We start from the raw sequence: 14151 nt of genomic DNA on the forward strand, positions 1-14151 counted from the left end.
AAGACATTAAGAAAGTAGTGAGGGGAAAACCAGGCAGCTGAATTACAAGAAACTGTCACTGTTATTGTGATAACCTCCCAGTGCGAGGAACGCTGGCTCTTCTTTGACCCATTTGTAAGGATTAGCATACAGCCTGCCAGGACTCCACTGATACAGAAAAGGCCTCTGTCGCATAAGTAGATAGTGTCACTGTCTGTCTGACTAAACGCTCTCCAGGGAGCCGTATCAGCAACTAGTTACCACACGTATACGCGTGTGTCACTGGATCTACACGGACTGCTCACTGTTTCTCGAAAGTGTGTGTGTCTGTAAGTTTGTGTAACTCCAGTATGTGTGGTGGGTGAAGGAGGGGTCTGAGGCATTCCGTTCCATATTTATGAGCCGCAGCCGGGCGGTTCTTATCACCCCGGTTCAGCTTTGCGGCTCCGTGTTGTCCCTGCAACACCGCAGCCGTCTGACCGGCAGCACTGAACCAGCCAGTATTTAATAGCAGAAGACCCACAACCGGCAAGAAGAGGGATGAACTATGGAGAGAGGGAGGCAGAAGGGAAGGAGGAGGAGGAGGGATGTGAGGAGAAAGAGCAGTGGTAAAGGGGATGAAAGTTGGAGAATGTGGAAAGGAAGGAAGAGTGATAAGGAGAAAAGAAGAGGAGAAAGGAATATAAGCGTAGAAAGAGAAGGAAGGAAAGAGGGGAGAAAAGAAGATGATAGAGTGAAGGAGGCAGTAAGCAAGAAGAGAGGGATGAGAGGAGAAAACAGCCATGGAGAGGGAGAGATATAAACCAGACAGAGAAGATGGATGGAGCCTGGATGTGTCCAGTAAAAGCAGCGTGGAATGCTGGGAAATTCAATCTTCCTCTTAGAAATTAGAGACCTGTGTGGTCAAGAGCTCCAGCAAGAGCAAGAATTCACATCATAAAAAAAATATGGAATGAAGGGAGAATGGTGAAGAAGAGAACAAGAGGTGCAGCAAGACGGATGCAAAAAGTAAAAGATGGATCGAGATCCAGCAGATACAAAGAAACAGAGCAAGCGGGAGAGAGAGTAAGAGAGGAAGAAAATGCAGGCGTGGGAGCCTGGGGATTGGAACAATAATTCCCGTCTAAAATTAGTCTCATTTTTCACCAACTTCTTCCTGAGTAATTCTGTAATGCAATATGCTGAGCAGGGGAGCTCCTGGGCTCCCGGGGGACACGACATGATGAGAGCCGGAGCAGCTTCTGCCTGCTTGCTAGGTAATCTCACACACACACAGAGAGAGAGAGAGAGAGAGAGAGAGAGAGAGAGAGAGAGAGAGAGAGAGAGAGAGAGAGAGAGAGAGAGAGAGAGAGAGAGAGAGAGAGAAAAACGCAAACAAGTGCTTGACAGATGGAAAACTTGTTAGCAAACAGAGACATGTGTACATTAAAGACAGACGGGAACACATTCTGCACAGACACACAAACAAACAAACAAAAATAAATATATATATATGCAGCGAGGCAGAGCAATTTAAGGGGGCGAGCCGAGCGTGCACGCTAATTACGTCAGTGAGGTCCAGGGCTAAACGCTAATCTACAGCAGAAAAGAAATGAGGATGCTCGCTCTGCTCGGTGCCTCCTGACTGGAAATCCTCCAGAGCTTGTTTGGCTGAGTCACAAGGAAGAAAACAAATGTTGCTTCTTTACGGGGGAGAAAAAAAACAAAAAAAAAACTTTAACGGGGATTTACACCGAGGTGAACGCCCACCTGTGAGAGAAGGAGTTCTTGGAGAGGTTCAGGTAGGAGAGGTCAGCGCAGCAGCCTCGCAGCAAGGCCCCAAACAGCTGGCAGAGAAACAGAGAGACACACAGAGATATAAATGAGTTGTGTTATGTTCACTACAGCAGAATGTGAGTGTGTTGTATAACAGTTATTTTGGCTCTTGAACGCTGCACAAGTGATTAAGGCTGACACAAATGCAATTTGAACACAGTGAAAAGAGTGATGCTGCTGTATGTCCTTCTTGGCAGAAGCCTATTCAATAAAGAGGTCCCTAAATGCATCATGCTAGCATTAGAGATGGCATTAAATAATCGAATTTCATAGAAGCCTGACTGCAGATTGGTGCGTGAAAGAAGCACCAGAACAAATGAGATGGTACTGCTGGTCAAATCAGGACAAAGCAGTTGTTGCAATTTGTTTTAGGATTTGTTTGATCCTTTTTTTTTGTGCCATATGGTTTGGGTTTATACGATAATACAACCTTTATCATTACGTTTTTACAGCCATACACACAAATATTGAGCATCTACAGAGTGTGACAGAAGAGGAACATGGAATCATCTGAGGTGAATGTCATCTCTAAAACGGAATTTTCACATATTACTGCTTGTTCATTATCTGCTGTGAGTACTAACTAAGATTCCACGTTATTACTGTGTGCACTTGAGCAAGGCACTTAAAAATGTGCTTTGGTCTAAGACACTCAATTGTGGTGGATCAGTTTCAGATGGAGTCAAATTAACTTCAAAGTGCTTTACAAGCAATGACACAACTTAGGATGTTAAAAGTGGAAAAATGTTACAAAATAGAATAAGATAAATTGATCAACAATTAATGTTGATAACACAAAGTAGAGCAAAATAAATAAACATGATAATTGAATAAGTTCAAATAATAAAACCAAAATGTTTATAAAAACACTGCATAAAAGCCAGACTAAACATGAGGGTTTTTTAGTTCACATATAAAAATATCAATATTTTCAGCTCCTCTCAGATCCTCTGGAAGGCTGTTCCAGCTGCTTGGAGCGTAATTTCTGAAAGCAGCATCACCCAAATGTTTTCCCTCCGCTCTGTGGAGTACGGCTAGAAGAGAAGAAGCGGAGGATCTGAGGAGAACCGGCGGATCAGAGGATTTGGCTCAGGTAGTCATTGACTTGGGATTAGCTGTGTACAGTGGTGGAAAGCAGCTTTTACTCAATTCAATTTTTCCTTGAATAGCCCAATATTACAAATCACAAATTTAGGGGGGGTGCAATAGATGTCATGTGTACACAATGAACAGAGAGGGGTTGGATACCACTGAGCTAAACTACTTAACAGCGTATAAAGAACTTAAAATTAGCGCCACCTCCAACACCAAAATTCTGCTAACGCATCGATGCTTCAGTACTTACAAGTTGATCATGTAATACCTAATGATACATCATTCAAACATATTTTTTCTTTTTATACTTTAAAAACATATTCCCCACTTAACTTTGGTAGAATTTTAAGATGCTGCATGTAGAGTATTCGTAAGCAATTCAGAAAAAAAGTCAGCGCCCACTCATGGTGGCGCTAGAGGACAAGACAAACAGACCAACCTTGCGACCTACAGTACTAAGCCATGCCATAGATAGTGAAATTGTCAAAGTTGTTGCATTTCCTAAAAAAACTAAACCCTTAATAGGAAATTATAAAAAAAAAAAATAAAAAAAAAGACAGACATATTTTTAAAAGAAAAAAACATCTTGGTAATTCAGATCCTTATAGTTGGAAATTTTATTTCCTATGTACTTGCCCATTTCAGGGTTAATGCCCCTTAGCTCTAGCAGCTGAGTGAAATATAGCAGTCGCTGTGTTCCCACCAATCTTTTAAAGTGTGTACGGAAAGTGGTCATCAGTCAGAGAAAGTCTACCAATTCCCGATAGCGCGACCAAATGGGCAATAACAAGAGTAATTCTATTACACTGAATCAGAATCAAGCTGAAACCATACCAGCTAAATAAAAATAAAAAAAGGAATTACTTAATTGTATAACTTACAATTTGTTATACTGAATATCCATCAAATGTCAATTTCCACATTAAATATGGTGGGAGAAAAAAAACTGAAAACTTGTGAAGGAAATTAAATGTGCTGTGTCAATCAAAGCTTCCCTTCTTAAATGATCAATGTGACATCATGCAGCTATAGAGCCATCCATCTAGCTTCCTTCAAAGTGCATATCCAATCAAGCTCTCATCTTGTGAAGATATGGCTCACTTTCAAACCACAAGGTTCTGGAAAGCACCAAAAAATTACTATACAGGAATCTGATCCATTTAATCTTGAAATAAAGATGAGATATGTGTGTGAGCTGGACAGGAGAGAGCTCTAGGCAAATATAATCGGCATCAAAACCAATTTCTTGTTAGACTTTTAGCGGCATCTCATCACTTGCGAGAGGTTAAACTATCGGACAAATCCATTTTTTCGCTGGCAGTGTGATCCATCACACAAATTGACTGATCGACCGTTGTCGGTACATCAACGTAGATTAAAAACAGGGGCTTATTAATAATGCAATCCAACAGCCCAACACTAAAAAAGACAAATTCTCCCATAGACAGTTCCTCTCTGAAGGATAAATGACAATTAGCAAAACACAGGACATGAAGCAGCTATCACAGAAAGCACTCTCTCAGTCTCAAGGGGATTTTTAAGGAGAAACAGGGGGAGACAAAGTTCCAGAACTTGCGAAGAAAGCAGAATAGATGCAATGACTTCCACTCATGCACATAATTCAATACAAAATTGATGGTCCACGTTTACGGGGAGGAAGGAGGATTAGTTTCACGGGGTGGACTTTTTCCCCCTGAAACAGATTCCAGCCTGACAAGCTGTCGGCTCCTTGGGGTATTAAACTGCTCGAGTGAAGTGCAGCGAGGAAAGAAAGCAAACACACGTGCAGTAAAGTGCAAGGCATTGTGGTAAAAAAGAAAAAAACAGGGGTTAAAGTATATGAAGAATTCGGATCCTTAACTTAAGGTGGAGTCTGCCATTCTGGAGAAAGACTGTTGATATTTTAACTCAACAGCCAAACAAATACCCCCCTCAAGATTAACCATTACTCTTGCTGGACTAGTCATACATTTGTGGCCTTTTCCCTTGTCCTGTGCCCAAGCACAAACACTACCTGTTGCTGATTGGCTGGAATTTTATCGTGTGGCTCGGTGCACGCTGGGGTTGTGTATGAAAATGTTTTGGCTGCACCTTTAAGCACCTTGCTTTTCATACTATTTTATGATTTGCATTTCAATGTGTTTTCATTCTATCACTACCTCTTTATATGGTAGTTGTCTTGTAAGTGACGGAGTACACCATATCTGCACTGGATCAACATTTCCTTCACACATACAAGGAAACAATGCATGGAATCTAACATTACTGGTTGTATTTTCATCTAACTGATATCAGCCTCACTGTTTTACTGTTCACTCTGCTACAGCTGTATCAGAGGAAAATCAAATCACTGCTAATGCTAACAGAACTGCTAGCTCCCAGCATCTGGCGAAACACAGGGAGGCTTTTATTGTGAAGCAGTTACAGGAAACGCAATGCATTTGTCACTGAGGTTAGCACTGTTAGCAATAGTTCTTCAAAAGTGGATCTACAATAGATTGTTTTAAATTGATCAGCATAAAAATAACCAGTTGAATTAATCCAATACTACACTACAGACTAAAATGACTTGATTCATTTTTTTAAATAACTGAACAATGCATCCTGTCTCAGAAGAAGATTTTTTTTTTTGCTAAGCAATAACTACAGCTGTCGATTATGTGCTAGAGTAAAAAGTACAAAATATGCCTTTAAAATATAGTAGAGTACAAGCGTGATATGGAAATAGTAAAGAACAAGTACTGCAAAGCTGCACCTAAGTACAGTACTTGAGTAACGGTTCTCAAGTTACATCACACCACTGAGAGGAACACTGTACTGAATCAGCAATGAGGTTAATTCATGTAGGTGAAAGTGTTGGTCTAAAACCTGCAGACCAGCAAATATGCTTGATTTGAAATATGACGAGGCATCGTGGCAATGTATGGAGTGTGAAGTTCAGACACCAACCTCCATGTCAGCGAACACTGGTCCTGCTGAGGTGTCAGTGAGATCAGAGTAGATAGATCTAGCTGACTCTGACCTCTTACCTTCCAGCAGCAGAGAACACAATGAAATAAGAGATTTATGTCTGTTCTACCGCAGGTGATCCTGTCAGCAGCAATACAGCACTGACAGAGCAGCAGAGCGACGGGACATTAACACTGAATGTGACCTCCCATTCGGCCAGCACTTTCCACGACACCTCTACATCTTCCGGAGGGACACAGACACTAAAAACTTCCTGTGCTCGGTTGTAACTTTCACCAGATTTCCACTGAGTCTTGTCTATTCACACTGAACCGGGAAGAACTGCCATCTCAGCAGGAACCAGCAGGGGCGGAAACATTCAAACGCGGTCGCTGAATTCTTTCAGAGAGAAAGCTCTGTCATCCTTTCACCCGTTAGCATAACTGCTAATGCGGCAAGACACCGTTTTGTCACAGTGGCAGACACGCTAAATTTAGACACGGTAACAACACAGACAAAGTCATCCTTCTGAAGCGACAAAGATGTGAACAAACCCATGAAACAAAGGCTCTTGTAGGCTATTCATACACTGTATCATTTGTATAATTCATAAGAGGCTATACATTTCTATTGTAGTCCATTCTAAGATCTTTTTCTATCACCCAAAGCATTATGAACAGAGGAGCTCGAAGAAAGACTGTGAGTCTACTGAGGTAACATTGTTTTTTGTGAGGTGGGCTATTCATATTCAGGACGCTACCCCCTTCTGTTTTTCCTGGCCTGAATCCCATCCAAGAGATGAGATCAGTCGGGGATGGGTGGGATAGTGACTGTCACAGAGACAATGAGCACAAACCGAGTCCACGATGCAGTCTGTCCCAGACAGGTCCAAATGGACCAGGCAGTTGGGCTGGGCCAGGAACAGGTAGAGGTTCTGCACGGGAAGAACAAGAGTATCTTTTAGAGAATGATAATGAAAAATATACATGCATACATTATGTGTGTATACAGTGTTTATAAAAAAGTATTCATTGACCCTTGTGGATGTTTTAATTTGTATTCCATTTTGCAACATTGAATAAGAGCAGGTTTAATGTAACTTTTTGGAGACTGCTCAATAGAAAAATATCCAATCATGTCAAAGGGGAATAAAAGGTCTTGGATGAATTACACCAGCGTCTCTCCAGAAAGTTCAGAGAATTTCAACAAGAAGCGCTCGGAGCGGCCACACTAAAAAGTCGAAGCGCTCTTGAGCTGGCGCTCAGAAAAAAAGAACGCTATAAGGACACTTAGCCTTAATCTTTATCTGCAACTGTGCAGAAATACTGGGTTTAAACAGAATGATTAGACATGCAAAAAATATACAAAGATGGCAACATTCAAATGTCAGCTTTTTAAATGACGCTGAAAAGCTTTAAACTATTTGGTACAGCCCTATGAAATACAGATATAAGAGCATAAATATTCACCCCCTGAACATCCCTTGGAGGACAGTCAAAGCGATTATTAAGAAATAGAAGGCGTATGGCACAGCTGAGAATCTGCCTAGAGTAGGCTGTCCTCAAAAACTGAGTTTGAGTGTACAAGAGGGCCCTGAAGGAGCTCCAGTCTTCAGCGGCACAGGTAGGAGAGACTGTGCAGACAACAACAGGTTGCCAGGTGCTTCACCTGTCGCAGCTTTATGGGAGAGTGGCAAAGAGAAAGCCACCCTGGAAAAAAAAAAAAAAAAAACTCTCACGAAATCTCTTTTACAGTTTGTCAGGAGGCACGTGGGAGACTCTCAAGCCAGCTGGAAGGGGCATCTGTGGTCGACTAAGAGCTTTTCAACCCATCATATCATCATAAACATACTGCAGCCTGCACAGTGTGAAGCCCGGCGGTGGCAGCATCATGCTGGGGGACACTTCTCTGCAGTATGTCCAATATGGCTTGTGAGGGTAAAATGAATGCAGGAAAATACAAAAAATATATATATCCTGAATGAAAACCCAGCAAACAAGCGTAAAGCAAAAGCTCCACAGGTAAAAACAAACACTTAAATGTCCTGGAGTGGGTGAGTCCATATCTCGATCCAATCCAGAATTTGTGGCTGAATTTGAAAATGCCATTCACTCACAATCCCTGTGCAACATGACAGAGCTTGTGAGTGAATGTCAAAAAAGAATGGGGTCAATACTTGTGCAACCATGTATTTTATATTTAGTATTAATTTAGATCCCTTTGTACTAATCTCTTTTCAATTTGACATTAAAGTTTTTTTTTTCTGTTGCCAAATTCATTTCGACCATGATTTAATGTTGCAAAACAGTGCCCGGCTTTCCATGTAAATGTTTCTATCCACTCGTTTTATACAGAAATAAGGAGTTTGACCATCAAAGAAAAACATCTGGTGGTGTAAATTTTCCTTTTGGGAGCCATTAAACCAGAAGAGCGCCAGTCAAACCTCAAACAATGTTAAACCACGATGGAAATATTTAGATGTTTAGTATTTCTCTTTGGTTCACTTATTTATTAGAGGAAGGTTACAGTCTCCTCATCGCTCCACACAGAACTAATGGTTCATCTGCAGCAAATTTTATATATTTTTTTATGTACAGCATGATTTATTTGCTGTGTAAAAACTTTTTTTTCCACAAATTTCTGTCATTTTATCTCTTGGTTTTGTTATAAGCAAATCGAAAATGTGCATAAAAACAGGTTGATGAAAACACAATTAATAAAACATGTTTTAAAATATATATATACATTTTTATTTTATTTTATATATATCACTCACCGTGGCATCTTCTCCTGACAGAACCCCGGGGTTTTTGCTGAGATCCAGATGCAGCAAAGAATTGGAGTAGTCGTCACTTGAACACAACGCCTGGGACAGAGTAACCACACCTAACGGAGGGAGAGGAGAGGAAGAAATGGAGAGGTAGGGGGTAAGGAGTATGGATAAATGCATCTTTGAGTAATTTAATGATTGTATAATCATCCTTTTTTTTCCCCACTGGGCCAATTTATAAGCAACTAATGAATACAAAACTCAATAATGAAAAAGGATGAGCAAGCTATGTGGCAAAAAAAATAATTGAGCAGAGACTAGTGAGCTCCTATGGCAGGTTAGTATCAGATAAGCTTTTGGGAGAAGCCAGCCACTTTTTCTTTTCTTCCAGCATCCAAGTGGACCCTGAAAGCCAAAACAAAAGAAAATCACTCTCTCAAATCAGATCACAACACAATTACACCCACGGGCCCGATGGAACCCCTCATTAAAATCCTCACCCTGCAAGACTGATGCAAAGCACAGCACGCCGTGGCAAGCTGAGGATTAAATATAGACACAAAACAAGGGAGAAATATCTGGCAGCGGCAACAAATATAAAAAAAGTCTCCAACCACCGTTAATCTTTGTGCTTTTCACTCGATGCTGCATCATCGATTTTAGACAGCAGTTGTAGGAAGTTACTTTTTCCTGCTCTCAAGCGTTGGGGAGAGTGAGGCCAGCTACTGGCATGTGCTGCACTGAAGGCGCTAAGCTCTTCATCCCTAATTTGTAGCGATTAGGAGCGAAATGAGGGGAAGAGGAGACAGGGCCTCTAATCCCCCACTTCATCTATCCATCAGCCTTTTAGGAGCCATCCGGTCCGTGTGACAATGTCAAGTGTGTGGGAGCGAGGGTGATGTATCGGCCTATTTGCATGTCTGATCACATCTCGGAGACATCTGTGTGTGCGTGAGGGCCAAGTGTGTGCAAGCTTGTGTCCGCATGTGTGTAGGTGTTTCGGAGACCGAGGGGAGAGGAGAGGGAGAGAGAGATCTATAAATATTCAACAGAAAATGCTCAGCTACTGCAAAGTCATACCTACACCCCCCCCATTCAAGGTCAGCAGCACCACTGTGTCAACCAGTTGTCTTACTCAACCGCGTCACCAGTGTGGGTTTTTCCATTCATAAAGTACACTATGGAGGTCATCGTGTTCGGCATGCACACAACACTCAGCTTTCAGCCTTATAATTATGTTTTAACGCCTCCTCAGCTTCACAGCCTGCAAAAGCCAGAGAGCAGTCACCACAGAGGCAGAGGAGTTGGGGAAAAGAAAAAGGGTTTAGCTTTCAAGCTGGCCAGCAAACCGTGTAACAGATAGAGAGGTTTTATGCCATTTCTGGCTGGTTATTTTAGCCCTCAGAATACTCCCATAGAACCTATAAAAAGCAGATACTGCTTTGTATAATCTTCATTGAATGCAAGGGGACAACGCAGTATCTACAAACTGGCTAAATCTGTTCTTTTTAGCCTTTTTGGTCCATTTTAACTATAGTTTATTTACAAAAAACAAACTCAAAATTTGTCTATAAGGCTTAATCACAACTTCATTAAGTCAAATGACAATCACTGCTCCTTTGCTACGCTAGTCAGCTTTAGCCGAAGTTCAGCTGTTTAGGTTGGGGGGGTTCCTCAACAATAATTGGAGTTAGCTACTTTGAAATTTAGATTTGTTGGTTAACATTACCAGACATAAGGATATTTTTCAATTACACATAACAGCTAGAGGAAACAATACTTAGTGACCAGCCAGCTTCCACTTTACGTTGCTCTCTCTCTCTGTACCTCGTTAAGCTAGAGGTCTCTCTGCGGCAGACAGTGCAGTAAATGTGATAGTGGCATCAAGAGCCTGGATATCACCAAACCAGAGTGCAGTATACTGGCTTCTGCTTGGTTTTTAGCTAAGTTGTGCAGTGTGCAAAAGACATTCCTCATTCAAGTTTAGTTGACGGAGGAGCGCACACAGAGAAATATCTAAAACCCCCAGAACACCTTTGATGTATGTTTAGTTTTTGTTAACACCATTTACCATATCCACAAACCCAAAACAGAACTTGTCATCCGATTTTTTTAATTTCCAACAATCTTTTACCGAATCATGTGAGACGTCTTCTGCCGTCAGGAAAAAGAACCTAATCCAACCTTAAAATACTGATTTATTTAATCAAAATCACTTTTATTCTACAGGTCTCATTTAAAATGTTGCCAAAAATAAACCATCTGCACTAAACAGATGGTGTAAAAAACATTAATTCCTGCACTCCTCAGTTTAACTTGGAAGCCATGAATGACTCAGCTGAGACCAAAAGTAACGTGACGATCATTCAGTGAAACTTGGACTGAACTTCAGGCTGCTGAACATCTTGTTCTAGAATCAGTGCACCATAATACCACAGAGGTGACCAGAATCCTGAGAATTAACTGTGGATAATTTTCATGGAAATTTTACTCCTGGATGAAAAGTTTCCTCAGAGAGTTGTGCAGAAATTACACCTCCACTGTATTGTGGAGGCAGAAATCTCACAAACAATATCTCCCGCCAACTAATGTTGGCAACAATGTATTTTCACAAAAATGTTACCACCCATAGCATAATCGTTTTTATATTGTAAGACATTCCTGATCTTAACTCAATTTTGTCCAGATATGTAGTTGCTGTGTTTGCATTTTAGGGCTGCATGCTAGTGTTCTGCACCTCAGTAAGAATTAAAACCATTATATAGCTTAACAATATTATTCAGGGAGCAACACTACCTATAAATAGAATAAAAGATCAGAAATGCGTATAAAATACCCTATAATGACCATAAATGCCATTACAATCTGGCTATTAATGTATGGATTTACATCAGCATCAATATGATCCCTTTGAATCTGCTCTAACACTCGTGGCTGGCTGTATTGTTTGGGATAAAAGCAATAGAATTGGGACACTGTACTAATGCCTGCGTGAGATTTTAAGGGGGGAAAAAAACCAGATCAACTGCTTATGCTGATTATCATTTGGTAGATGGGTCATACAGTACATGCATGGCTCTGTTTATCTATGCCAGTTAGAACTAGCCCAAATAATAATAAAAAAAACATTTGGGGCAGCGGGGCAGGATTGTGGTTGGAGAGGCTGTTTCTTGAACCGTCACAAAAAGATTCCGCTCTGATGAAGTGTCGTTGGCCAGGATCCTTCATTTCAGCAACAGCCCCAAAATTGAATTAGACATTAATTGTGTTTGGCAGCCACTAGAGGCTGCTGTGTTTCAGAGGAGCACTCCTACCCTTGGAGGACAGGGAGGTCTTGGAGAGATTGAGGAGGCGCAGTCCCTTGTTGAGGCGACACACTTGTTGAATGAGGTTGGAGACTCCTGGTTTGAGGAGAGGAGAGGAGACAAAGAGAGGAAGATAAGATAAAAGGCCTCATTTAATCACACAAAAACAGCCAAACAATTTTGGTTTGATTGATAAGTTGATTAACAATAAAGAAATTGGCAAAAAAAATTGAAAAAAGATTTGTCAATTGTTCTTTTGGCGTTAATAAAATGGTGTATTAGATGAATTAGTGAATATGAACTGGTTTCTTAGTCTGTGACAGTAAACTGAAAGTCTTTAGATATTGGAATGTTATCGGAAAAAACAAGCAACTTAAAGACACCCTGTTGAGCTCTGGAACACTGTGTGTTATTTTACAGACCAAACGAGGAATCAATGAATTGAGGAAACAGCTGACATAATCGAAAAAGAAAATCATTTTTACTTCTATCCCTGCACCCATCCCCTGTTAGAGTTATGAGCCTGCACAGAGCTTTGCCACTTATGAGCCAAAATGAAACCTCTCTCTCTCAATACATCGCCTCAAAAGCACACATATAGCTACTTACCCACATGTATACTAGAGTTAAATAAAATAAAAATGACATCCCACCAACATACTTGACAATCTCACTCTCTCCCACATGCCCAGTGCAATAACTAACCCATATAAATACCATATGCCAAGGCAAATGACATAACCCAAGCATCAACTCAGCGATTAAACACACTGCTGCCATGAATATTTATAATAATATGAAAGACTAGCAGGGATGTGTATGAACAGAACTCTAACTAGCATTAAAGGCATTAAAAACAACATTGTAACCGTTGTAAACAGACACGGCAGCACTGAAGCGCAGTCTTGACTGTGATTGTGGGTATTACTGCGATGGTGGTTAAGGATTAGGCACTTTTGTGTCGCAATGAAGTCTGCCACCCACCCACACACACACACACCCACACACACACACACACACACACACACACACACTAGCAAGGGTGAGCACAAATAATGTTTTGAAGCAAGTGAAAGTGACATGTGTCAGACTGGCATGCAGAAAATTAACTAATGAGTGTTACTGCCATGCATGCATGCACACACACAGACACAGTTTTTGTGAAAGTAGCACAGCAAGAGAAGGCTCTATAGTGGTCAATATTGACGGAGGCACACAACATAATAATGTACGTTTTTCTCCACGTGTGTATAAGAAAACCGTGAAAAGAGGTTCTGTTTGTGAGGTGCGTTGTATGCAAGACTGAAAAAAAAAATAAAAAGCATATCTCTATAGAGGAGGACCACTCATAGACATGGCATGAAAGATGGACGAGAGAGAAAAAGAGAGGAACAGTAAGTAAGGGTTCTGTAGAGACATTGATTTTGAATTCTGAATTCTTTGAGAGCGAACAAAAGCGGCGGCAAAGTGAAAGAACAATGAGCAGAGCCCTAGAGGGAGGGAGAGAGGGAGAGGGAGAGAGAGAGAGAGAGAGAGAGAGAGAGAGAGAGAGAGATCAGGCCGGTACCTTGGTTGTCGAGCGTGTTATGAGCCAGGTTGAGAGAGTGAATCACAGAGGCTGGGTTCTCCGACAGCGCTGACGCCATCTTCTGCGGGAAATCCCTGGAGACGAAACGTTCAAAAGGAGACTTACGTTTTCTGTATAAAATTGCTATTTCAATACATTTCTCAAAGACAGAGATTTACATACTTTAACTGAATGCACCTGGTAACGTTTCACCAATATTCTTGGTAATGGGACGCAAAATATCCTACTCAAGCAGCATTGGGGTTCCTTTGCAGAAATGTTATTTGAACTGAAGTGGGTTTGTGCTGTCAAAGGAAGTTGATTTAAAATGCACACATATGGAAAAAGTTGAGAAAGTTTTGTTTCTTATTTAAAATAAGAAAAGTTACCTGATTCTTTTATATTTTCAGCCTTTAGTAATTTAGCTGGCTGATAATTTCGCCAATTTTTTTAAGGCAAAGTTTCTGTAGACTGATTTTTTGGAGGTGTTCATATCAAGAAAATACATTAAATCGTTCCAGCAACGAGTGAACATTGGTCAGAAACACTATGCTAATGTTGCTGAGTGTCACTTTGATGTGTAATAGGATATGGTCGCTAAAATGTTAGCAATGCCAACTGTATGAGATGATAATATGTCACTGTTATGTCAACAGATTTTCTCTGCTGCC

At 40.9% G+C, this 14151-nt stretch overlaps 1 protein-coding gene across 10 annotated transcripts in view; it reads right to left on the reverse strand.

The window, feature by feature from the left end:
* Positions 1 to 14151, reverse strand: part of carmil3 (capping protein regulator and myosin 1 linker 3) — a 79213-nt gene that overhangs the window by 35728 nt on the left and 29334 nt on the right. For all 10 annotated transcript variants that reach the window (XM_054626457.1, XM_054626510.1, XM_054626488.1 and 7 more), the window contains exons 12-16: positions 13481 to 13575; positions 11923 to 12009; positions 8615 to 8724; positions 6695 to 6772; positions 1729 to 1805 (exon numbers count right to left, since the gene is read on the reverse strand). In XM_054626457.1, coding sequence (XP_054482432.1) covers positions 1729 to 1805; positions 6695 to 6772; positions 8615 to 8724; positions 11923 to 12009; positions 13481 to 13575 — 447 coding nt within the window. The remainder of the gene's footprint in view (positions 1 to 1728; positions 1806 to 6694; positions 6773 to 8614; positions 8725 to 11922; positions 12010 to 13480; positions 13576 to 14151) is intronic.

Source organism: Anoplopoma fimbria, chromosome 3 (genome assembly GCF_027596085.1).
Source record: "Anoplopoma fimbria isolate UVic2021 breed Golden Eagle Sablefish chromosome 3, Afim_UVic_2022, whole genome shotgun sequence".
NCBI lineage: Eukaryota > Metazoa > Chordata > Actinopteri > Perciformes > Anoplopomatidae > Anoplopoma > Anoplopoma fimbria.